The sequence below is a fragment of the Hemibagrus wyckioides genome, linkage group LG11, assembly GCF_019097595.1.
Source record: "Hemibagrus wyckioides isolate EC202008001 linkage group LG11, SWU_Hwy_1.0, whole genome shotgun sequence".
In the NCBI taxonomy this organism is placed as follows: Eukaryota; Metazoa; Chordata; class Actinopteri; order Siluriformes; family Bagridae; genus Hemibagrus; species Hemibagrus wyckioides.
In genome coordinates, this window is record NC_080720.1 from 20,293,363 (window position 1) to 20,321,235 (window position 27,873).

General features: G+C 38.9%; 1 protein-coding gene across 9 annotated transcripts in view; it reads right to left on the reverse strand.

Annotated features, from left to right (window-relative positions):
* The window catches only part of nav1b (neuron navigator 1b), a 99,442-nt gene that overhangs the window by 42,163 nt on the left and 29,406 nt on the right, over positions 1-27,873 (reverse strand). For 2 of the 9 annotated variants that reach the window (XM_058403170.1, XM_058403173.1), the window contains exons 2-6: positions 26,542-27,246; positions 26,440-26,457; positions 26,199-26,290; positions 11,038-11,140; positions 9,243-9,602 (exon numbers count right to left, since the gene is read on the reverse strand). In XM_058403170.1, coding sequence (XP_058259153.1) covers positions 9,243-9,602; positions 11,038-11,140; positions 26,199-26,290; positions 26,440-26,457; positions 26,542-27,246 — 1,278 coding nt within the window. Of the gene's footprint in view, positions 1-9,242; positions 9,603-9,781; positions 9,856-11,037; positions 11,141-17,418; positions 18,373-26,198; positions 26,291-26,439; positions 26,458-26,541; positions 27,247-27,873 lie in introns of those variants that run through there. The other 7 variants (XM_058403172.1, XM_058403171.1, XM_058403175.1 and 4 more) reach the window with 5 other exon arrangements.

Here is a 27,873-nt window from a genome sequence, read left to right on the forward strand (position 1 = left end):
ACACACTGACACACCCACATTGCTTTTCATCGGGTCACACTGAAGATGGTGGTAGTGGGGAGGGGGGGTTACTATGGTTGCTATGGAAACACATCCTGATCCACGTGCCGCATGCTCGGAGGCACACTGCTGCAGCACAACGAGAGAAAAAGAGAGACAGGAACAGAGACATTGAGCGAGAGAGAGAGAGAGAGAGAGAGAGACAGACAGAGAGAGTGGGTGGGATCATCTCCTGCAACCCAGCGTCATTTCTCCCACACTGTCAATCTCCACCCTTTGGTTTATGCCGCAAATTATTAGCAGTTTATATGCAACCAGAATCAAAATGTCAGTGTTAGCATACAGACTGGTATTTGTGAAAGATGTCCATTTTTATATTCAGATGCTCATTGGTTTAGCTCTGATCTGTTTTTCCTGGCATACATGTTAAACACTGTGCAGTGATAAGGAAAGAGGGTTCTGTGTGGGCTGTTATCATCGCATGCTTTGTCTTAAACATTAGCTCACTCCATCCATCAAATGCTAAAAAAAACACCAAACAGATCACTCTTTTTTCCACTGTAGGTGAAGGATGGATAGCTGGCAGATATGACCAGGCCAGATGCCCAAGATCTGCTGTCTTTTGTGTCCAAATGCATTAAGCCCAACTGACAGCACACAATATTAATCTGTCCAAAGACAGTGTGTGTGTAAAAGAAGCCACATAAAAAGAGGTTGTCTGCAAAGGGGTGGTATAGTTACATGTTTTTTTTTTAATTCCAGGCAAATAGGAGACACACAGTAGCTGTTTGAAGACTAAAAAATCAATGGAAAATACTTTTGGCCACAATGGCCTTTTACAATAACAATGAACCACAATCAGTACAAAAAAAACTGCACTAGTGCTGAGTTCAATTTGAATACCTGAAAAATAAAGTAGTAGTCGTCATGTGGCAGTCATTAAACTGTGTTTTGTATGAACAAAAGCTAGAGTTCAAACCTAGCACCTTGGATTAATTGGCCTTACATGCTTGTCAACTTGTATTCACATTTCTTTTAAAATTTTAGTGCTGACTAGACTGTACTTATTGTCTTTTGTCCTGTAACTGATTCTAAGATTGATTAATAAACTAGTCAAACTAATGACATATTTCAATTGAACATAAATAAACACTTTAATCACATTATTGTTGATAGAAATTGTGGCATTGTGGTGTATAGCTGGTGTGGTGTATAGATATGTTGGAAAGGCAAGATGGAATGATCTACTGTGAACATTATTGTTTTGATGTGTGACCTGACATTTTTTGGGGGGTTTGGAGATGCAACAGGACACTTAAAAAGCTTGCTCTAGCTAGCAAAAATAAATTGCACACAAAATTGACACAAATACCACACACATGGTACACAATATATGACAGAAACTGTGAGACTCTCCAGACAATGAGCGTATACTACCTAGTGGAGAAACCTGGAACTACTTTGAGTGCACACACCGCATTTGAATTCCGGGAATTTTTGGGAAATTTATATATAAACCTGTGGGGACCCTGAAGAATGTCATGCACAGAAGACACTCTCACAGTTTGACAGTTTGATCTGGAAAGTTTTTGCAAAGAAGAGTCAAGCTGTGAGTCAAAACTCTTCCCCAAACAGAATGAAACCAAAGGGGGCTTCAACTAGTATTAGTTCAGAAGTATGCACATTTATTTAATTCAATTAAATAAATGTTTTTTCTCCAATGTGGCACTTTCAGTGGTGTCATTTATTTCACAAATATCTGCTGTTTTTAACAGGGGTGTGTAAACTTTTGCTATCCACATTTACAGTCAAATAATGTTAATAACAGCGAAACCACTGGCTAAAATGTTTCTCAGATCTCCACCTGAAATGGTTTGAGCAATTGGATTCAAATCGGTTTTAAATATGGCTGGAAGAATACACACCTGCATTTTTATTTGGAAAATTCTTGTCAGAACAGAACCCTGATATATGAAGGTTGCACAAAGTGACCAGATGTGAATGGCAGAAAATGTGTATACAGACATCTACATTTCTTCTTTTTTTTTCTTTTTTTTTAACACAGAAGTCAATAGTCATTATATATCAGTCCTAGGGCTTAATTCTGTTCCCCATCCATATTTTATTGATCCCAGGCTACTACTGTGAAGGTCCAAACATGAAACTGTCAAGCTCATAGCTGCACTGGGCTGCAATAGGTTCAGCATTCAGTCAAGTTTCACACTCACCTGGGTCATCTCAGCCATCCCTGTTGTACCATTACTGTCTATTTTTACAGCTTAGACATAAAGTATGACAAAAATGATAAAACCACAGACATAACATTTGAATTAGACTCAAAAAAAGAATTTGAACTGGTGTTCCAGGTTGAAGGATATGTTGACTACAGCTGAGAAATGCAGCCTACATTCCAAGGCATTTAGAAGTAGCCCACAACTCTCTGAGAATGTAAGTACACCAGGGGTTGTAAAGAAATGTATGTTTTATTATCACAAGTTTCTTATTTCTAGTTTATTTCATGTGTGTGGTTTATTATATACAAAAAAAGCAGAGACTGTTTCCATAGCCTATCAAGGTAGCAATGCACTCATTCACACCTATGGCCAATTTACAGCCAATCCGTGTTCCATGTTTTTGGAATGTGTAAGGAAACTGGAGAACCCAAAGGAAAATGCATATGCAGACACAAAGAGAACATACTATACATACACCACACATAAAGTAACCTGATCTCCAGATCATACCAGCTATGCCACTGTGCCAAGGAAGTGTAATGTTACAGTACTTACAATTCAATATACCTTAAAGTATCGTTTACAGTATATTTCAAAGCATACTTGTGAAGTTCAGCTATGTTACTGAATAACAAAGAAAGGTGATCTTCAGTTCAATACAGTATTATTTGGACCTACAGTACAATAGACGTTGTCACAATGCAGCTTTTCATAAATGTGGATCTAGATTTAGATTCTTAATAAGCAAGGCAACAGTGATAGTAGCAAAGGAGAAACATTGAGAAGAACCAGATGCAAGAAGATAATACTGAACAGTGAGATTATATATTAAGACAAACATTACTAAATGGGATTCAAAGATGCTTAGTAGTATATTGTAAATAAGATTCCTGGATTGACAACAGGACAGTCTTTGTGATTACAGCAGCAGTTCAACACTGAAACAAAGGTGAGTCTTGGGCATAAAATGGTGTGTCCAAGTGGCTTGTTAGAGCATCTTATTTTGCATGACCAACTAGTGAGGAGAAGACCTTGTAGATGCTAATAGAAAGATGTGTATCTTTGCGGTGGAGGTACTATCAAAACTGCTACAGTACCACTCAGGGTAAAGCTAAACGCCTCATGTAAATCTCAGGACGTTTACACAGAAACCTGACACTCCAGCCCACACCAAATGTATCTGCTATAAGACACATGAGTGACATCAAATCAACATGGCTGTTTAAACTGTGAACAGTGTAAAATGCCCCGTCTCTAGTTGTAAAATAACAATATGTTTGTATACACTATATTGCCAAAAGTATTCGCTCACCCATCCAAATAATCAGAATCAGGGGTTCCAATCACTTCCATGGCCACAGGTGTATAAAATCAAGCACCTAGGCATGCAGACTGTTTTTACAAACATTTGTGAAAGAATGGGTCGCTCTCAGGAGCTCAGTGAATTCCAGCATGGAACTGTGATAGGATGCCACCTGTGCAACAAATCCAGTCGTGAAATTTCCTCGCTCCTAAATATTCCACAGTCAACTGTCAGCTGTATTATAAGAACGTGGAAGTGTTTGGGAATGACAGCAACTCAGCCACGAAGTGGTAGGCCACGTAAACTGACGGAGCAGGGTAAGCGGATGCTGAGGCGCATAGTGCGAAGAGGTCGCCAACTTTCTGCAGAGTCAATCGCTACAGACCTCCAAACTTTATGTGGCCTTCAGATTAGCTCAAGAACAGTGTGCAGAGATCTTCATGCAATGGGTTTCCATGGCCGAGCAGCTGCATCCAAGCCATACATCACCAAGTGTAATGCAAAGCGTCGGATGCAGTGGTGTAAAGCACGCCGCCACTGGACTCTAGAGCAGTGGAGACGCGTTCTCTGGAGTGACGAATCGCGCTTCTCCATCTGGCAATCTGATGGACGAGTCTGGGTTTGGCGGTTGCCAGGAGAACGGTACTTGTCTGACTGCATTGTGCCAAGTGTAAAGTTTGGTGGAGGGGGGATTATGGTGTGGGGTTGTTTTTCAGGAGCTGGGCTTAGCCCCTTAGTTCCAGTGAAAGGAACTCTGAATGCTTCAGCATACCAAGACATTTTGGACAATTCCATGCTCCCAACTTTGTGGGAACAGTTTGGAGCTGGCCCCTTCCTCTTCCAACATGACTGTGCACCAGTGCACAAAGCAAGGTCCATAAAGACATGGATGACAGAGTCTGGTGTGGATGAACTTGACTGGCCTGCACAGAGTCCTGACCTCAACCCGATAGAACACCTTTGGGATGAATTAGAGCGGAGACTGAGAGCCAGGCCTTCTCGTCCAACATCAGTGTGTGACCTCACAAATGCGCTTCAGGAAGAATGGTCAAAAATTCCCATAAACACACTCCTAAACCTTGTGGACAGCCTTCCCAGAAGAGTTGAAGCTGTTATAGCTGCAAAGGGTGGACCGACGTCATATTGAACCCTATGGATTAGGAATGTGATGTCACTTAAGTTCATATGCGAGTCAAGGCAGGTGAGCGAATACTTTTGGCAATATAGTGTATGTGGTTTGTAACAATATTAACTTTAGATCAGTTAATATGTAGACACAGTACATGGTTAATCTATTACATTAACTGCACTAATCTTTGTTTTGTGAAAGTAATCATTAACATTAGGGTTATCACTACTGTTTGCCAGTTAGCTTTCTGCTACTCGCTATTATCTGCTGTTCTTGCTGCGTTTCAATTTCAGTGCACAATTCTGCATGAACAATAACCAACCACTCCGGCCTGTAACTTTAAAAATGCAGTTAAAGTAGCTTTTAAAGGTGCTTTATGTGCTGTGACAGAGCAAACAAGAAACACTCTCATGGAGACGTCCAGGTTTTTTCCCACTTTGACATCGAACATGACGAGGCGGGAAATGACGTTAATACAACTTGCCAATTACGATTTACGAGGTACCACAAGGGCAGCGTACAAATCCTAGGCAGTTTACAGAGGAATCTGACACTCCAGCCTCTGACTTAACACACATGTTCTAAGGTCCCTGTTTAGTGCTGAGCACCCTGAATAATTCAGACCCTCATCCCCCACCCATTTACAACACTCTTAGTCCTGCCTGTAATGGACAGTTCTGAAACAGCTGGAATGCATAGCCTACCATTATTAAACCTAGCAAACAGGCGTATTACAAAGTTTTATTACAAAGGCGGATTACAAAGTTGTCTAATGCAAAATAATTGCACATATTTCTTACTTCAAATAAAGCCACTCTAGAAGTCAGTTCAAGACTTAAAAGATCTTATTTTATAGCTGTTTTAAAGTATAAAACATCTTTTTTAATATCCTATTTTCATGTATCCATTAAATAATATAAAACATGTTATGATATTGATTTTTTTGGATGCCCAGACATCATGTTTCTGAGACTAATATTGTCAGAAAGTCTCAGGACTATGTGCTTCAGTTTGCACTACCCTTAGCATCATGATTATCATCGGTGCAAGTCTCTCTGCTAATGAGGTTGATTAACATTCTTCCAGTGTTACACTGCACTTTGATGTCTAGTGCACTAGCATTCAGATAAAAAGCACCACTACAAGGCTTTCAGTCCTCTTTCAGCTAAACTCCATCAGTTTACTGAACTTTATCAAACAGAGCACACTGCATTATAGTAAAAAACTTCAATCTTACAGGGCTAATTTGGCATAATAACATTTATTATGTTTATTAACGTGTAGTATTTTACATCCATCGTCTCTCTATGTCCACAACATAGATCATATTCTACATATTTCACATATACTATGACTTATGTAGAAAATATACTCACCATATAACATATATCATTTTATCTTCATCTTTTATCTTATTTTCTCACTGCCTGAATAAGAGTAAATAAACAATGTCTAAAAATATAAGGTTTTATGTTGCCTTTCCACTGCACACAATGGATATGATGAATGAATTATCCAGTTTGAGCTCAAAATAATATATACATTTCTTATTATTTTTTTTATATTATATTTTCATCAGTAGTCCCAATCATTCTGGATGGCATTATCATTTGTATGTCGTAGTGAAAAGCCAGCATTACACCTCAGAAGAAATCAGAAATCAGAAGACTTAATGACGAAGCAATGAAAGAACATTCAAAGTAAGCAAGTAACCTAAAAACTTCAAACTTGATGCAGCATGATCTTTTCAGCATGTTGATATGCATTTAAAACAAATGTCCTTACTTGTTAAGTGAAACTGACTAGTAACATTAACCTCCACACTTTGTTAGCTGCAGGAGCATGTTTCTGTAGCACAAGATTTTCATTGTTTTCGTATATTCTGAATCCTGATTACATTTGACAGTAAAAGCTGACTTGACAACAGAACACAAGAGGGAGTGTGGGAATAACATCAAGACTGTGATCTGGTTACAAGCATAAGCCAAAGGCAAGTGCTGTAGATCATTACAAGCTTGATGTTATTTTGTGATAACGCATGACAGCAGCTCTAGCACATCCAGCCCTGTTCCCCTACAGAGAACTGAGAACTGAAATGGAGACAGTCTGAAAATAAGGCTGTTGCTGAACTAAAGAGAACAAAATGGACATTTAAGCCCCATCGTGCCTTGTAATATGGAAAGTGAGGTTCCTGCTAAATAGCAAAGGGGAAGTCAGAGATAAAATCAAGGTAAATTTGGCTATACAAAGTACAAATAAAGCATACTGGTGCTTCATGCATATATCAGGGGATTTATATCATATTTCATCCTCCAGCATTTTAACTATTAATTTTCTTAGCTGGCCATCTAGGCAGAATAGTACACACAAGACTTGCTGCATGCTAAGATGAGTTACGCTTATAGTTCACTGCTCAGCGAACACGTGGCAGATTAGACCACATCTGAGTTCTGTTTATGTCTTTGTACAGGCTGGTTTTCCAACAGCAACCTGTAATCATAAGGACAGTGACACGACAGTCACATAAAGCCACTAATGCTCTGAATAGAGCTGTGGAGGAAACCAGTTGATATGTGCTATACAAGCCATATAAGTAAAGAATTAATAGTGTAGTGGACTGCAATTTAATGTATGTAGATACCTATATGCCCAACCATGTAAACTTGGATTACCATCCAACCCTGGATTACCTTCAGGAAGGTGCTCATAAGGAACAACAAGGAAATTTCAGTAGGTACATGGAGATGGACAATAAGAGAAAACAGGTTTGCCAATGACCAACTTGCAATCTGAAAACCATCAGCTTTTCATCACCTATCTCCCAGGCTACCAGCTGGTTGTCACACTTAATCCCTCAACTACCCACTTCCTCACACCTCACAGAGTACACATTAACAGTCATCAACAGAATTACTGATGCCTATTCATCAGCGACAGTGATGATTGTTTGAGGTTGGTTCAGTTCTTCAGTTATGGAAAAACTGTGCACAGTATCAGTACCTAAGAAGAATAAGCTTAGGGGCCTCAATGATTATAGACTAATAGCAATGACATCTTATATCATGGAGACACCCAAGAGTCTTGTCTTGGTCCACTTCAGCGTCCTTGTTCATGAAACATGGGACCCCATTTCCTCTTGCATATCAGCCCCAGGATAGCTGAGTAATTATTTACATCCTGCAGAGGGCTTACTCTTACTTGAATAAACCTAGCAGTACTGTGAGGACTATGTTTTTTTACTTCTCTACTGCTTTCAACACAATCCAGTCACCATTTCAAGGAAGGAAACTGGATGAAATGCAGGTGTGTATCCTTATGATCTCATCTCATGGATCACAGACTTCCTGGCTAGCAGACCACAGTTTGTAAGGCAAAGGAACTATAAGTCTAAAAAGGTAGTGAGCAACAAAGGAAGCCCCCAGAGGAAGGTCCTTTCTCATTTCCTGTTTACCCTCTGCCCTTTTGACTTCAAGTACAAATTGATGTCATGTCACTTACGGAAGTTTTTAACATTGTACATGTCTTTCTAATCTGTCCATTAGGTTTTTACAATGTATTTCTCCTTTGGATGTAGTATTAAATTGTCTTTTTGTGCGTTGTAGCTGAATGTAGGATGGATGTTGTAAGGTCTTTGGGCTGCGCATATCTCTTCATTGTTTTGTGTGGTCTTGAGGAATGGCATGCAAATAAGAATTCCATTGTACATCAGGGCACGTGACATTTCAGTCACTTGCCTTGACTTGATCTCAGATGAATCTGCTATTGTTGGGTGTGTGGATGATTTACAGTTTAGATCTTGTTCAACAACTTTGTGAATGCCTTTTGTGTGAGGCTAGAACCCTATGCAGATGGCTATTTCCAATGACCTGCTGGACTGTTTATGACTGAATAGAACCCATCCTAATCCTGTCTGACATGTATCTGTACCAACATTTAGACAATGGACAGAATCAACTTTTCAAAAGGTAAGAGTCTGTCTTTGGGTCAAATTTAGACCCCCGCCAAATGGTAGAGCCAAGGACAATAGACAATGGTGTCCAAACTGATGAGCCTGTTGCCTTCCACTGTCACAGCATACTTTGAAAAGAACTTTTGACACTCTATGGATGCAAACACAATGAAGCAAGATGCAAAATATCTCTCATCTCACAAGAACATTCTGATGCTTGAGTAATACATACCGTCTAGTGTAATGATCTGAAATTAGCCTGTTTTTCAAAAGTGCATTTGATTTTCTAGCAAGAATTATCTGTAACATCTATCTGTGGCTTCTTTTTGCTGTATCTAGTAAAACAGATTTTAACCACCTCCTGGTTACAGTCAGAATTGACCTGCCCTTCAAAAAAGGTTATCTTGAACAGTCTGTTGCTTTGGAGACTCCTGTGTTACTATATTTAATTTGGTGTAACTTTGCCATTTTCTGTGGAGGTATTATTTTCACATAATAGCTTCCTTTTTGTCTGGTGGTTCTATTCTAAGCATTAAAAAAGCTTCGGGTTTGTAGCCACATAAACCCCTAATACCCCAACAAGAGCCTACCAATCACTAGCCTTCTAGAACAGAAGTAAGATCTTACCCGTTTGCAAGATTATCGTCATCATCATCATCCTCATTCAGACTCTTGCTCATTAGGTCAGAGTCGCTCAGGTAGCCAGATTTGAGGTCGCCATCGCCTGTGTCCAGGTTCTCTATGAGTTCAATGTGGGAGGTGTTGCTGAGGCGGCTCGAGCAGCGGGCAGGCATAGTATGAGAGGTGTATTGGGATGCAGCTTTTGAACCCAGCGGGTAACCAGTGGAAGATGGGGCATCGCCAGCCTGCAGGCGGGGGCTTGCCTGGCCATGACGCCAGGACAGTGGAGAGGATCGGTTGGAGAGGCTGGAGACACTACGGGCATTGGTGTCATCACTGTCATAGCACATGCTACTGTCCAGGCAACTGAGAAAAAACAAGAACAAGACATTTTTAAACTTTTTAGATATTCACAAAATATCTCTCGTATATTAATGATATATTTGCAAACAAATCTGTCACTTAAAAGATAATTCTTGACAAATTATTCATCCACATTCTGTGACAAAATTAAATCGAAGAGGCAGTGTTCATGTGTTCAATACCAGTCATACAAAATCTGCGTGTATGTGTAGATGCAGAACCTGGCCTCAGATTCACTCTAGAGAAATGTCAATCGCATAATGAGAGAGTTTAAAAAGAGGGATGGCTTGACAAGTCATATGACATTCAAGATAAATGGCTCAACAGTGTTATTATAATAAATTAAGCAACCATTGTGTTTAAAGAATAACTTTGATCTAATGTGTCATTTACAGTTGATTGCACGTCATTCTGTCAGTCCTGTAACAATAGGTCTGAGAAAAGTTTGTGTGAGAGACACTTTACTTAATTCTGGATGTGAATTAAAAACCTGGAACGTCTGGATAGACTTGTATGGGTGTGGAGAAAATCTGGGCATTCCATTACATGCCCTGAGATGACTAAATGGAGATTACTGAACTAAAAAATTGGGTAGTACTCAACTACAACTTTGGAGTCAATAATACTATAAACATTACGTTTTATCCAATTAATTTCTTTTTTAAATACTAAAAAGGATATTTCCAACATAAAACATTTCACTTTCATAGATAAACATTCGAATCATATATCACTTTATATTTAACATAATCATTTTAGGTAATGTCACACTGCATACATGCCTTTTTCAGAGGCACATATTCAGAGGCACAGCAGTTCAGATAGTTGTTAAGTGGATTATAAAAGATATGCAATAAAGGCCTGTAAGGAAGAGGGATATGATGTGCAGCAACAGGAATCTAAAATATTAAGCGTTCTCTTAAGATCATGGGTCAGGGGTCTGCTGAAGAGATCAAAACGCTGTGGAGATATTGCTAAGCCCAGCATGTCCAGTATAGCTCTCTACAGTGTTTAGTAGACTCTGGCTTCTCTTAAAAGACTAAGAGATATGAGCTGGACAGATAGTATGTGGGTTTAATTGGGAGTTTGGCTTTTATTGATAGTGAAAGCTGTACAAGCAGTTTTGTATTTGTGAAGAATTGAAGCCAGGTGTTTGGACAGCAAAAGTGGCAACTTTCCCCAAAGCATCTTTGTGTCTTTGTGCAAGTGTGTGTATGCGTATGTGTGTGTGTGAGTGAGTGTGTGTGTGTGTGTCTATGACTGGGTCTTTGTTTTTGTACACAGTGTGTTTGGCACCGTAAATGCTGTTTACAAGCAGTTTTGGTTTCTTAAGCTCAATGAATTGCTCTGTAAATATAAGATATCCTTGAGTATGTGAATACGTAAGAGAGAGAGAGAGAGAGAGAGAGAGAGAGTGTGTGTGTGTGTTGTGTGTTACCCGTGGCTGAGCTGGGTGCCTCGCAGGCTGGACATGGTATCTTCCAGATTCTGCCGGAGATCCAGAACATTCTGAACAGTCCGCTTCCTCTGAGACTCTCGATCTGCCAATGACACCAGCAGCTCAGTAACAGTCATTTTCACCTGACACATCCATAAATGTGACAAAAAGCATTTTTCTTAAAACATGTAAACGTTTCTGGTAAAGAAGCATTTGGTTTACTGTACTGTAAACTGTTAAATTATTCCGTTTGGCATAAACTTGCCAGAAATGTAAATGTAAATAAACTTAGTAGCGGCATCAGCTCTTGGGAAAAACTTGGACTGCAAACACATACAAGTATCTCCCATTAACACTTGTATACCTGGCTGCATGCAGAGGTAAATTCAATATTTGCAAGGTAAATTTAATATTTAAGCATGGTCAGAGTCATCTTATCAATGTGCTTACATTCATTTTTAGGGCTGAGCAATCAGATTATTCAAATTACATTTATCTTGCTTAGGAATGTCAACGATTTTCAATAACACCTAAAACACAACCTTTAAACACAAGCATGTGGCTTCCCTAAAAATTATGGGATAGAAAATGCTGACCGAAGAAGCAGATAGTGGTTTTACCACAGTCCAACTGAAATATTGTGCAACTTAAAAGCAAGATACAGTTTAGAGTTAAATAAATAAATGTTATGATGATATATAAATGAAAGGGTTATCAGTATTATCAATATATTTCTCCAAGAATAGTGTATGAAAATAAATTGTAATGATGACGTTAATCAAATTTGTCTTCATTAACAGTGTGGCTTCCACCCTCATTATTTGGCAGATTTTAAAATAGCTCTTGATCCAGAACATCCAATTTTTTGCACGATGGGCAAGAACAATGATGACACAAAGCATGAAGCTTAAGCAGGGGAGAAAGTCACATGATTAACTGCTGAGAGCTGACAGAGACAAGAAAAGCTTTATCTATATATATTGTATTTCTACATTAACATCACCACAAGATTCCAAACTAAGATCATAATCTGTGGGATGAAGATTGAATTAGTAAAATCATGTCAGTGTTTTGGTAATTCTTTGTGCTTGTGCCCTGTAAAGAAAATGTACCCCATACATTCTTATAAAAGTCGATCCTCAAGATAAAGCAATGATATAAACTAAAGCATTCTAAAGGTAAAGCATTCTCTGATATCTTCCAGGAGAGAAAAATATTCTGTGGACTTCACAGAGCCAAAAAATTAATGAATCAATAGTGTTATATTTACGTGTTTAATATTGCCCTTTAATGGCATTCCACTGTTTCTTGGGTGCATTTACAGCCCAAGACATGAATGTCAGCATGACATATTGTGGTTATCTGAATCTGCCAGACAGTGGTGGTGGACAACTCAATAGAGTCAATGTCACAGTGAAAAAACTGACTAAAGGTCAAGAGCTGAATCACACAACTGAGACATGCACATGTGAAACTCAACTCTGAATACAGCCCTAAATGCGAAAAAAAAAAAAAAAATCAGTTGATGAGAACCAGGTGAAATAACATGGATAGAAAAATTAATTTCCATTAGTGAGATTAGAGATTTCCATTAGGGAGCTAATCTGATAGCAGTGATTGTCCCTGCAGTACTAGAACTAAATAACAAATGCCCACACACAGTGTTTCAAATGTTATCAAGCCATTTCCTAAATGTCATGCTTTGGATCTGGCATAGCAACAAAACTAAAATACCAGCACATTGTCTTGCCCATATACCCATCCACATGCAATGAACTGGAGAAGCCAGATAATTAGGCCTTCACCCCCACAGAATAATGCTACTTTAATATAATAATGCAGGGGATTTAAAATAGTCCCGGTCAAGAAATAAGCTCTGTGAACAATTGGTATTGGAAACAAAACAGTTAAAGCCAATTCAGCAAAAAAATAAATGACTAAATAAGTGGTCATTCCATCAATCATGTATCTTCAGAAAGTGCTCCAGTATATCACTACATCTTTTCCATTTTACATGTATCTCACACAAACCACTTTCTGCTTGCAACTGGTTTACCTGGCCTATACATGGGTGATCACCATGTCATCAGCACGTCCAATCAATCCCATGGTGCAGTTAGGCATGATGCTTGCTGTGACATTATTAATGGCTGTATTGAGCTGGAGAGAGAGAGAGGGACTCCAGGACAGTACAAGGGTTATGGCAGAACTGGATATCCCTTGTCAGTCATACACCATTCCCACGGGAGCCAAGGAATTAACAAGTGTCCTAATTAGTGGTCACTCAAGGGATTGCAGTTGTATAAATAGTAAATTATGTACAGGATCAGTCTAATTTATCAATTAAGCAGTGATCAGTAGAGATATGACAGGCATGTAATTGTTCTCCCATGTTAGTTACACCGTACAATCACTCTGTAAATAAATCAGAGCACATATTATATAAATGAGTTCAGTGTTATGTAACACACCAATGGCCAACATTTCTAAATGGAGCATGAAAACCGTAGGGCTATCAAAGTACACTCATATTTCAGTATAAATTTAATGCTCAATGCAGCCCAAAGTATGTAAAAAAGCATCCATACACAGCATGCTGTTATACAGCTTAGTGGGATGAAACATATGGTGCAGAAATTAAATTTTAAGGTCACAGAGTCCAGAGCGACACATTTACTTCCTGGGTGGTAGAAGTAGGTCACTCACACAGACGGTGAAAGTGTAAAACAGTAAAACTACTGCAGGTCCTTTCTGGCTCCTGATTATCCGTGTATTTATGTAACCATCCCAAGATTATAACTGCTGTTTTATTATGTTTCTCATTCAGAATCCCCTCCTGTGCTTCTGCCTCTACTGCAGTGTCCCTGCTCTTTTTAACTCTCCTTGAGATGGGAGTTAAAAACACAGTCAGGCTCCTCATTGTGTGTTCTACCAAAAATACAAGCTTTATGCTCAGAATGTTAATTTCCCCTTTTGTAAGAAACGCAATACCAAAGAAACATTGTGCCCTCTAAACTTGGCTACATATCTTTCTGGCTTCCTTTTTTTCTTTTTGGTTTCGGTCTGTCCTTTTTACCATTCTGTTTTTATGCTGCCAACTCAACTGAAGTCTGTTGTGTACAGTGCACCACAGCCAAGCACGAGGAGCCAAATGTATCCACAGGCTCTTAAGTTTCTGTCTCTTGTGTCTGCCTCTCAATTCAACCCATTGTCCTGCTGCAGATATTTCAGTCAGAGTTTCTGCATGGGCCTAAAGCCCAGTCCAGCTGCACAACATTGTAACACAGCAGCTGCATGCACAGTGAAAACCAATGTTTTATTCTCTATCTCAATATGGTCGCCATTCAAGTGTAAGTATGCTGTTTCTGTTGGCATGACTGAGAAAGATTACAAGTGATGAAGTCCATAAGGAAGTCCATTATGCTGGAGTATGCAGCACAGAATCCTGAAACGCATTTTTGAAATGATACGCTATGAAAAATCACATACATTATGAAAGAGAAGTGATGAACAATACTATTGATCTTCAGTCTTCAGACTCCAGTGGTTTATTCTTGACATAAATACTGATAAACACTGTTCAACAACTAATGGAATATCAGAAACCACTGTTTTCTTTTTTTTTACTTGGACTGTATTTTTTTGGGTGTTCCCATCACTAAGGCTCAGTCAGTATGTGTAACATTTCTTTTAAATTCTAACTAGATGGTGCAATAGTCCTTCATGTAGACTGTTGATGGAGGAGCCCAATTTGCCTGAGTCAATATGTTGAATCCAGGCCAAAGTTTGCTATCATTAGCCAGCAAGTCATTTAAGCAAGGAGCGGCTGTGAAAACGAACTTTTCAACAAACAACCTCAAACATCTAAGCCAGAAAACCAAGACATAACTAAGTACATCTTCCATGCATAGTGTCCACTTATATCTGTTCTTACAGGAAAATATAAAATGTAAATTAAATACATATCACTGGAAACTATTAATCCATTATCCTGATTTCTGTTGTGCTTGACACTATTTGCTATTGTCAGTTTGGCATGTCTCTGGTAACTGTGCAACCTTTCTACACAAAAGCCTAAATCAAGTAAAAAATACTGCCTGTGCCAAATAGACTCTAATGTACACTTAGCCTTTCAGAATTGAAGATTTGTTTAATCCCTTACATTTTCATCATTTACAGATATTGCTACGTTTTTGATTAATAATATTGTAAAGTAAGTGTTATCTTGAAAAGTTCATTATGTATATGATACTGTATATATGCCATTTTAAATCATATAAAACACCTAAAGAATATATTCTTAATAAACTTGTGTAAATTAGGAGCAACAGGAGTAACATTTGTTTTTGAAAAGTTTATATGAAGTTTATATAAAACTGGTCTGGCCAATCACAGCAAATACAGCAATGTCAAGTCTTCTGCTAATAAATTATAATTAAAAACATAATATTTCACTATAACAATATTATCTTACTGTCATGGTCAATGTTAGCATGGTACTGTTTCATCGGGCAGCTTTGAGGAAAGAGTTTTCGTACTTTGTCTCACAAACATATTATGATATATAATCTGTATAGCTTCCTTTGCATCTAAAATTAGAAAACCAGATCATTCATTTTGTAGATGCAGTTATCCTATTTAGGCAATGTGATATCTAACTAATGGAACAACATTTTTATATCCATGATATGATTCAATTTACCAATCTGCCATGAACTTATAAAACAATTGTAGAATAAGCAAATGTGTTAGATTTGCCAATATAGGTTTACTATATTGGCGTGAAATGCATGGATTTACATTTAGATGATTTATTGGCTAGCTAGCCAAGATTACCTCCTATACTGATATATAATGAAATATTTAGCTTTGTTGTGTCAGAATAGCTAGGAGAAATAGGCTTGGCTATGCATGTACCTAATGTGTTGTTCCTGATACCAGGTCAGGCAGCTAGGGAGGTATATTGAGAGGACATTTAGTTGAATTCAGTCTGTATTAAACAGTATTAAACTAATAATATTTGCATAGGTTAATAATGTCTAGGGAGTCACTGATATGGGCTCACTGTGGATAGGTCATTCATTTATACCTAAAATAATGCATCAGGTTAGTTGGACTATTAAAGCAGGAACATCGCAGAATTGCACTGGTCATTCTAGCAAATTGTGCATACTTGACTTATCTAAAACAACTGTAAAGATTTTGGCAAATGGTAAAAATTGAATAAAATAAGAATTAAAAAATGGAAGTCATAGGGATGCTGTTACTTCTGATATTTAAGCTTTTGCATTATTGCACTTAAATAGCTAAGAGGATGAAAACATTTGACAGCAGTCAACCTTTCAAATGGATGGAATTATTATTATTTTATTTATTTTTTATTTTATTATTATTAAGTTAGTCCTCCCTGACACTTCAGATGTCCTTTTTACATGCCGGAGAAGATTAAAAAAAGCATCCAAGCTGAACCTAATACAATCTTCCTATAGGAAATGATGAATATAACACCAACAATCAGGTCAAATTGACAGTGGACAAAATAACCGCAACACAGTTTTGTCTTGATGTACACAATGCAATGAATTAAAATGCTCTGATATACCTGCATAATGTGCCTCAGTGGATTCTAAGTCAAAAAAGGTTTGATGGTGATTAGCAAAAAGGTATCTCTCTTCCCCATGCTTGCTATCACTGACAAGGTTGCAGCATTTGTTAATGGCTGTGGAAACGTGGCTGGAACGAAAATAAGGGCGAGCATCAGTGTAAGCTGTAAATTAATTCAATATATGCCTAATTTATTTTGCTCTGCTCTCTTCAGCCATTCCCTGATAGCAGCCATTACCTCATTACAGCTCAGAGTAGAGCAACACCAGTCCTGAAAACCAGCACACACACACACACGCATACACACCCACCCACATGCATACACTCAGGCACTGCAGTGGGCAGACAACGGAAAGCAGATCAGTGTGCCAAATGCCGCCATCAAGCAGCTCACAATAATCATGAAATGACATACAAGGATCACCTAGAGAATACATTTTTCCACAAGAAAGACAGAAGTGCTAGAGACCAAACCGATTACAAGAATGTGAATGCACAGAGAACAATGCCCTGTAGTGAACAGCTGTTTCTCCATGTTTCTCTCCGAGTATGTGATTTAGAGCAGTTGCTGACAACCAAGCGTAAAAATTATCCAAGGGCAAAGACTGTAAGTAAGGTTGCAATGTCACAGCTTAGTCCACACCAAAATGTGTGGAAAGCTTATAGAAGGCATTTTCTCTGGTTGCATTTAGATTATATTAGGGAGTTAGGTCAGATTTAGTTGAAGCTTGGAGATCTGCAGACACGTTTTTTTTAAACACACTGTGGTGTACTCACCAAGCACCTGACTGAAGAGTAACTGCTCCAGATCTCCAAGAACTGTGACCACTAGCTCTGGATCCACCTTCAAAAAGGGCTTATCACCACCTTCCTCACCTTGGCCTTTGGCCTCAGAGTCCCCCTGACCCCCAGCTGCAGTCTTCCTGCCTGCAGCCTTTGCCTTGCTGGAAAGGATGTCATCGTCTGACTTTCCATCATCTGCAGCTTTGCTAAGAGGCTTTACTTCCGCATAAGGACCCCGAGGGATGCGGCTTTGGGTCTTGCCCAGGGCTCCAGGAGCAGCAAGTGGGGTAAAGGGTTTGGGTTTGGCCTGGAACAAAGAATGTTCTGACTTAGACAGATTCCGTGATAGCTGGGCACTACCAGGCCCTCCTCCTCCTCCTCCACCGCCTGTTGGCTTTGGCTTGCCTGTCTTGAGGTGGCTAGTACTGGCCTTGCTCATGTCGTCGCACCACTTGGGTTCGTAGAGCTGCATCTTCTTCTCTGCATCCGTTAGGACAGCTAGGTTGGTCAGAGACCTTTGCTTGCGCAGGTTGGTGGGCACAGGGATGCGTCCCTCTGTGCTACCCGTGCGGTAGACCTTCAGCTCACTCCGTGCCACATTCTGTGGTACTCCTGACTTCCCCCTTTTGGCAGCCATGCCCGCAACTTTGCTTTCCTTCCTGGATGTATGTTCTCGTTCCTTGAGCAAGCTCTACTTTGCAAGCCAACCTCCTTTTCTATGCTACCCCCAAAGCTCTCCCTCTATGGGAGAGCATTTAGAGCAGCTTCAGCAAGGAGAAGAGGATAAAAGAAAAGAAGGAGAATCCACAGGCTCAGCTATTTCTTTCTTTCCTCCTCCCTCTCTGAGCAGGCAGGAAGAAAATGCTAATTCTGTCCTCCCTTTGCTTTTTCCTCCTTCCTTACGCCTTCCTGTCTGCCTGCTGCTTCACTGCTGCCCTAGCTCTCCCTTTCTTTCTGTCTCTCTGCACTCTTTCTTTCTCATTCATTTCTCTCCTCCCTTCACCAGACCCTACTACAGCTGAAATGCACAGCAACCGGGTAGCAGCAGAGGCAGACGCAACAACAATCCCTCCCCCTTTTCTTCTCTTCCATCCTCCCCCTCCCTCTCTCTTTCCCTCTCTCTTACTAGGTAACATTTATCAATGTTTCACTCATTCTCAGCAGAAAGTGTGAGAAGAAGAGGGCAATGAGTAAGTGCATGCTTTGATTTTAATCCGGCTCTAGAATAGAAGATCGGTTGATACGTTTCTGCAAAATTTATCCGAGCCCTTTGTTCTCTCGTCCCCTCCCCCACCGGATATGCACAGTCATTAAATTCACTGTTACTGTATTACATGGGGAAAATAAAATCCCCATGCCATTTAATGTAGAAAAAATAATAATACTACACTGTTGTTCATAACTGGTTACATATCCATATTTTACCTATATAAATAATATTTTACACATTTAAGATTCTATAAAATACAAGCAAATTATAGCAAGATATTTCAAATCTTTACTTAGTTATTTGACAGTTATGCTTGTTTGGAGCAGACAATGTCAAAGCAAGCTAGATTTTCCATGATCACTTTTGTGAAACGCTAAGTAAAACCTCAAGAGGCTTAACCAGCATCAAACAATGTAAACTGGTGAGCCTCAAATAATGCAGAAAGTCATAATGCTGCTCAATCACTTCCAGCCTAACTATTATATAATTTTATTTTTTTTTTTTTACAAATAAGACTTCATTCTTGTATACCATTTGACATTTAGCTTCATCTTGCAGTATCTATACATGCTACGGATGAGGTATTTTGAGATGATCCCTAAGATCATCGTACATGACAGTCCTAGTACATATCTCTGTGGAGTATTCCACAATGCTCTGCTGGAAAAGCCGTCTCCATAGCAACCATGCTCCAGACATCACAACAGGCATAAGGGCTGTAGATTCCCAGCATGCCACAATGCACCGTGAAAATGGCGACAGAAAGCTTCAAATGTAGATATTAGGTTTTCCCTCTTGATTTCTGTATGCCCCAGTTCCTCATCATTCTTAGTGTGCATGACCGAGAATGAGCACTGCTCAAAATGCCTGGGGCAACTGACCTGGTTATCACTATGTGTAAAGAAAAGCCTTAAAGCTCTCCCACTGAGATATAGATACTTTGTCAACCCCATGCTGATTGTGGGGGTAATTCTCAGTCACGCAAACTATTTGAAGTCACTGTGGGCTTAAAGGAAGTTAAAAGAATAGCCTCTATTGTCTTCCTTCATTACCAGTAGGCTGCTGATGTTACTGGCTATATCTGATGACATCACTGAGTTCACAGTAAACTTCCTGTAGCGATCACCACAGGAAGAAAAACTTGAGGATATTGAGTGTTGAAGTTCATTTTAAAACAAAAAAAATATTCTCTGTACAGTCACTTTTACGTCCAAAAGAGAGAAAAACATTGTTTATGTTCATGTGATAAACTCCAGTCACATACATTTACTTTATTAGAAGATTAGCACATAGAACATGCTTTTATTAGGATTATACATGAGAAATTAAATTGAACTGATATATTGCTGATGTACTGTTGAATTCCGGAATTCTTCTGCGGTTGAATTCCGGATTGATCAGAAGTGTTTCAGAAAGTGATTGTTTGATATTAATGAGATTTGTTGTAATATGTTACAGCTTTTTCAAATAGACTTCTATGGAAAATTACCTACTTAATTTAAGACTAGTAATAAAGATTGCATTTGATATATAACAGCAAAGACTAATCATTGATATGCTGAAGCTTTCTGTTAAAAAAGTTTCTATAGCTGTTGTTTTGAGTAGTCTGTTCAAGGAAGGTTCAAGGAAGTCCAGATGTGGCCATCAGTCTAATCTGATTCCCATGTCTGTGTGCCTCATTCTCATGTGCCACGTTGTTGTTTGGATACCCGGTTTAAGATCTACAGTGAATGGAACCAGTTTTTTTTCTGCTCACTTGGTTCTGTGCCTTTATTTTGCTTCCATGTGTTAATGACTTTTGGAACTGTGTGTAGACTATGTGCTTTAAGAATTCAATTCCCAGCTTTGTCTTTGTCTCTCTTGAATACTGCTAGATTGTTTTTCTCGTTTATACATTTTGTAAGTCGTCTATGTGTAGGTTTAGTAGCACTGGGAGTAAGGTATAACTACCAGTAATGTGCACTGAAAAAATGTGTAATAGTACAAAAGTATGCTATTTGAGACACAGTTTAAGACACTGGCTGATGTGACCACCCTTTCTCAGGAGAGGTTTCCCCCACATCTGCAGCCCATTGAAAGGCTAAGGCCAGCCAACAGCACAGCTGTCAGTAGACACGTGAGCATCCCCAAGGCTAAGGCTGCTCTGTTTGTGCCATTACACCATGGAAATAAATGACAAAACCTGACAAAAAGTCAGGCAAAGGAGCTGGCCCCATGATTAATTTCACTACATCCTAAATACAAAAAAAAAACATTTACAGTAAACAGTTGCAAAATATAAAAAAATATGTAGGCAAGTTTAGGCACATCAAAAGAAACTCAAGCAAAGCAAAGTTGTAAAAATTACAATGAAAGTTTAAAATTATTACTACATTGAAGACTAAACAGCAAAACATCCAATAAAAAATCAAGCTGGATTTGCATTTAACACTACACTGCATCTTAGGTGCACTTTCATGCAGTTTTCTAGGGAAATTGCTTTAAAGATTGTTCTAGGCTTCTTGGAGAACTTGCTGTACTTCTGTCTCTAGGGGTAAAATCACAGACAACCTCCATGATGTTTTTATCAGAAAATATACAGTATAGAATATATAAAATTCCCACAACGCTTAGTCTATTTGGAACCTGTGAACACAACAGTCTAATTCAGTAGTCTTTTTTATACAATACTAATAAGGATTGTTAACATCTGACTTTAAATAAGCATCCTGGCAAAACCCAGTGATGTGAAGAATCCAATGAAAATGGTTCAACAATAGTCTAATCTAGGAGAACAGATTTTTGTATCCAAAACCTAAACCCTGAGGGGCATCGAATCACAGGTCAAATAGCAGTGGTTGAAATTGGATCCTTAGATCTGATCTACTGATTTAAAGGCTGGCATATGTCATTCCTGACCCTGCAACCATTTAAAAACCTTCACAGCTGCCTCCCTTTGAATAATTACTAGAAATCAATGCATTGTCACTGACGTCTAGGATTGCATGATATACAACTACACACAAGAGTCTTTAAAAAGCAACTGCCATTGGATATTACATTAACCAGACACCTTTAGCATTACCTGAGAGATTTAATTGATTATTTATTAAGATTTCAAATGTTTAAATTTTTAAAGTAAATTGGAAATTAGCATCTCTCTTCATCAAATTCACATTGTGCAGGTTACATCTATCAAAAAAATATGATGTATTGTTCCATATTGAACTTACCTACAACTACAAACTGCTAAACCCAGTTTCGGATACCATTTCAATCCTATTTTTTTACATGCAGGCAAACAAAAAATAAGTATTTAAATGACAAGTTAGTCATGGGAAATTATGTCCTATATATTTCAAAATCACCCAGTGCACTTTTTTTTAACTCATGTTCTCTTTCAGTCAGATGAGCCTGAAACTTGCATGTGAAACTTATAACCTCTTGCAACACAGTTAGTGATGGCCTAGAAAAACAGAAGAAAAAACAGGGAGTATTTTTCAGGCACTGGGAATGATTAATCATATTCCTAAACTACACCACAAATGTTGAAACTCTGGGAAAGAAGAAGTAGACAATAAAGTGTGTAGGGTTTGTTTTCCCATGCTGTCAAAGCTTGGAAATTGTCACAATTTTTGCCTCATAATGTTCCAACATAATGTCTTTACCATTATTTTAATAAAATAATGTAAAATATTACAATCAAGAGCAAACCACTTCTCCTTGTCTAAGGCAAAGTTTAGACTCTCTAGAACTGTTCTAATCCATACACTGTTTTCCAAGAGTAGATTCCCACAACTAAGTGCTGGCAAGTTTAAAGTTCCACTAGACCGAATGTTTATGAAATCCTTTTAAAGTCGGACAACTGTGGAAATAAATATTAACTTTTATCTGTAGCCTCATAATCTAGGGAGCCGTTAACATTTTTTGATATTTTTCCCAGCCATGGATTTGTAGCATTCATAGTAAAAAAAAAAAAAGGGCAAACAGAAACACAAAGCTGGAATTAATTAGAATTTCTTGAATTAACTGGAATCAATGGAAATATCAAATTGACAAATTAGATTACATTTTTGGCAAAAATAAACTTTGAGCAAGCATTATATTTTATGCCCGTGTAGACTTATCTGTTAGAGTCACTGAGAAGAAAAGCTGGCTCTTGATAGGGAAGGTATCTGGACAGAGTTATCTGTCAGTTTGCAAGTGAGATAAGAGATTTGAAGAAATGCGTTCCTTCAAATAACTCTGAATGAAGGAGTCTGGCCTGGCACAATCATAACATGACAACAAGCATAATGTGCCCTTAGTTTTGATATACACATACCAGAGTAGGTATAAAAGCAACTTGTACAATCATAAAAAACAAACAAACTGTAAGGCTGGTTTTGTGTTGGTTTTCTTTGTGTAAGGCAATGCCACTTTACAAAAACCAGCTTGCAATCTTTTCCTCTAATTGTCTGTGTAATGTATAAAAAGTAATGGCACTCATGAGTGCACATGAACACAGACCTACACAGCTACAGATGCTTCAGTGAGTCTGAATGGGGAAAAATGTGAGGCAATTCAATGACAATGTATTTACAAGCACAAATAATTTAAAGTTAAATATTAAATGTGGGTGTTCTTGCAACAGACAGCAATCAAGTAGAAAGTAAATAGTCTGCCATGGCATGACTAAAAAAAAAAAAAAAATATATATATATATATATATATATATATATATATATATATATATATATATATATATATATATATATATATATATCATTATGTCATATTGTATTAAATCAAATTGAAGAGAATGCAAAAGCTACTCAGATATGAAAAAGGTTGGAGGTAGCTATTTACAAACAAAAAGGCTGGTCGTACAAGTTTATATTTATATTTTTATATTCAGATGAAAATAAATATATTTGTATCACATTCAGAAAGGGAATAAACTTATATAGGAAACACCTACGATTATCCAATTGTTGCAGCAATGTAATGCATCAATTCATGCAGGTGCAGGTCAAAAGCTTCAGTTTATGTACACATCATACATCTGAATGGGAGGGAAGTGTGATTTTAGTCACCACGCTGTTGCTGTGAGGTGGGCTGGTTTGAGTGTTTCAGAAACTGCAGAACTCCTGGGGTTTTCAAGCACAACAAACTGTAGAGTCTATTAAAAAACCACCCTGTGAGTGTGAGTTCTGCAAGTTGCTTATTGGTGAGAGATCAGAGGAGAATGTCCAGGATGGTTTGAGCTGACAGGAAGGATACACTTACTCAAATAAACACTCTTAACAATCATGGTGAGCAGAAAAAGCATCTTTGAATGTATGACATAATAAACTTTGAGGTCTTAAAACAGCAGAAGACAACATTGTATTTCTCTCCAGTCAGCTAAGAACAGGTGTCTGAGGCTACACTGTGTGGTAGAGAATTGAGAAAAGATCAGGCAATGTGTAAACTCTAGAGACTTCTGTGAGTAAAAATCTCAGGAGATCAGCAGTTTCTGAAATACTCAAACTACATCATCATCCATCTCACAGTTAGTCTCTCTGCAACTGGATCCTGGATTTCCTGACTGGGAGACCTCAGTCAGTCCGGATCGGGAGCAGTATCTCCAGCACCACCACACTGAGCACTGGAGCGCCTCAGGACTGTGTGCTCAGTCCATTGCTGTTCACTCTGCTGACTCACGACTGTGCAGCAATGCACAGCTCCAACCTCATCGTCAAGTTCGCCGATGACACGACCGTGGTGGATCTCATCAGCAAGAACGACGAGTCAGCATACAGAGAGGAGGTGCAACGTCTAACAGCCTGGTGCAGAGCCAACAACCTCTCCCTGAACGTTGACAAGACCAAAGAGATGGTTGTTGACTTCAGGAGAGCACAGTGTGACCATTCTCCGCTGTCCATCGATGGCTCCTCTGTGGAGATCGTCAAGAGCATCAAATTCCTTGGTGTCCATCTGGCGGAGAACTTCACCTGGTCACTCAACACCAGCTCCTTCACCAAGAAAGCCCAGCAGCGCCTCTACTTCCTGAGGAGGCTGAGTAAAGCCCATCTCCCTCCCCCCATCCTGACTGTGTTCTACAGAGGGACCATCGAGAGCGTCCTGAGCAGCTGCATCACCGCCTGGTTTGGGAACTGCACCGGCTCGGATCGCAAGACCCTTCAGCGGATAGTGAGGACAGCTGAGAAGATCATCGGAGTCTCTCTCCCCTCTATCACAGACATTTACACCGCACGCTGCATCCGCAAAGCTAACAGCATTGTGGCTGACCCCACACACCCCTCACACACACTCTTCACCCTCCTGCCATCTGGAAAGAGGTACCGGAGCATTCGGGCCCTCACAACCAGACTGTGTAACAGTTTCTTTCCTCAAGCCATCAGGCTCCTCAACACCCGGGACTGAACTGTTCTACACTCTCACACACACTCTCACTCAGGACTGAACTGTTCTACACTCTCTCACACACACACACACTCTCACTCAGGACTGAACTGTATATTAACTCTCTGTCTCTCTCACACACAGATACACACACTCTCTCTTGACTGTGTGGACGCACACACACACACATAATTTATACTGTTCATTACTTACTGCACTACCTCTACCTGCCATCCGCTGCTATAGTTATATTTATGTTTATTCTATTTGCACTACTTCAACCGCTGCTGTGTATTTTTGCACAATATTTTTGCACAATACTTTTTTTTATTTTTTACATCATTTCACTTTATCTATTTTATTTCACTTACATTCCAGTACACGTTCTTTTATTTCTTCTCGGCGCTAAGAGTCCTGTGTTCTTTTGTGTTGTCTTTATTGTATTTATTGTCTTTTTGCACTGTCTTGTCTATGCTCTGTTTGCACCTAGCTGCACACTGTGCACTTTACATGGCTAAGACAAACTTCTGTCCTAGCTCTGTGGTGTTGTTCGTTGTTTTGTGTTGAACTTGTATGTTTATGTAGCACCAGGTCCTGGAGAAACGTTGTTTCATTTCACTATGTACTGCGCCAGCTATATGTGGTTGAAATGACAATAAAAGCTTCTTGAATCTTGAGAGCGAATGCTGCCCATTCTGCTGTTTGATGTAAGCCTTAACCAGAGCTCTTGATCTGTATTTGCTGTCACATGAATGGCTAAATCGATAATTGCATGTACAGGTGTTCCTATTAAAGTGGCTGGTGAGTGTATTATCTGGCACTATTATTTTACTTAAGACACTGAAAGTCTTGCTGATATAAATTAAAAGTAATTTGTCTTCTGTCTTTTGCTGTAAAGGTTTGCAAGCCTTTGCGAGTTATTGCAAGTTCAAGTGATGCTCATGGAAAATGTATCATAAAAAGGACATAGCCAGCCCTAAGCACTGCAGCTGACTGTATCTGGCATGGCTCTGAATGTGGAAACAGAGACAAAATAGCATACTCTTATTGCACCTAGCAATTGCGCAGGCAGTAATTACATCTAATTTTGCCAGCCTAACATTATGTCCACATTCAGAGTCAAAGGCATTTAATAATAGGTCACAGAGCAAGTGTAAGATTCTGGTCATGAACTCTGGATAATTTGGGAAAGGCTTACCCAAATCTTCACAGCATACTTCCATGGAATCTGAGGAGCAATCACTCACATCCTCCAAAGAGGACATGTCTGTATCCTCCTGAACCTGAAGCCTGGGGATGAACAACATGGTAATGTCTTCTAAAAAATTACAGTATACTTAATAGATATAAAACCTGAAATACTGTAATTGACACCATGTCAATTTGTCTTTGGCATAAGAAACGTGGTTATTAAATATAAAAATTTAAGCTCTACTAACCACAGCCTGTGATGAATACTGTAAAACACATAAATAGTATCACTTTTAAGGTGTGAGTTATTGTTAGAACATTAAATCAAAGTCATCTTAAAGTCATCTTACTTGAATCTGAAAGGTGCCACTGCAGCCATACGAGGTGATTCACTTCCTTGAATTTTCTGTGGTGTACGTTTGCAAGAGTTCATGTCTTTCTCGGTGCTTCCATTTTTAAATTTGATTCTTTGCTTGTTAAAGCCTGCTCGATTACCAGAAGAGGATCCCCAAATCAAATTCCCATTGGTTGTTCTGAGACTAGCTTTTCCTGTCTGGACCTCTTGCATCATCATGCAAGAAGATGATGGAACATCTACATTATCCAGACTCTTAAATTGTACCTGATTTGTTTTCCAGTTTTTATTGCCATTCCTTGTCAGGTCTCGATATCTGTCTTGGGACACAGAGACTCTACGGAGGTCCAGTGTGTCTTTGGATCGCAGCATATCCCTTTTAGGAACCTGTGGGCTACTGTAGGCAGAGCGAGAACCAGTCATGTGGTTAAATGAGGTCTTGAGTGGAGTCGATCTCTGCAGTTGGTACTGAATCCTTGATGAAGCTTCCTTCAGCAGATCCTTAGAGTTAATAGTACTGGAGGTGGAGGATGAGGAGGAAGTCATTCGTCCACCTGACTGATATTGTGAAGGTGAACTCAGGAAGCTGCTGCTTGAGCACTTGGTGTTCTGCTTGGAGAAGGTGCTCATGGTCCGGGGCAGAGGGATCCCAGAGCCACTGTGATCCTGAGACACAGGCTTTATTCTAGCACTCATGGTCCTGGCAGAACAGTAAGATAAGATTTGATAATACTTTAATTCCACTCAAAACCACACTGATACAAATGTAGCCATCAAAAGGTAATTGTAGGTGAAACACTGTAATGCAGCATGTGTCTTAGATACAGATAGAATCAGAGTTCATATTAAAGGAGATCATACATTACAGAGAGGGAGCTAATATCTCCAAAAAAAGGCTTTGAGCTACCTTAAAAATTGTAAGAGATTAAGTTTATAGATGGGAGGTTATAGATATTGATCATTTATTAACCCTTACCTTTTGTTTAACATTTTTTTCTAAAAATGGCTGATCAGATCAGGTCTAATCTTTCCTACATTTCTCTCTTCACTTTACCAATAAGGAAAAGTAAGGTGAAAGCACATATGATTGTTATAAGCTCACTGGTTTCTGTCCTAGATTTTATACTCTGTCTAATTAGATTTATGTGGAAATGTCAAACAGTGCCACAAGCCTCTCTCATCACAAGTTTTTTTTTTTTTTTTACCTATTTTTCTTTTTTGGAACTGGTGAAGAGAACAGAACACTGGTCTATTTTATCTGCATAAGGGTTGGAAGACTAGCTTTTTCACAGTTGTGCTTGCATGTGAATTAGTCGGGGTATTTTGT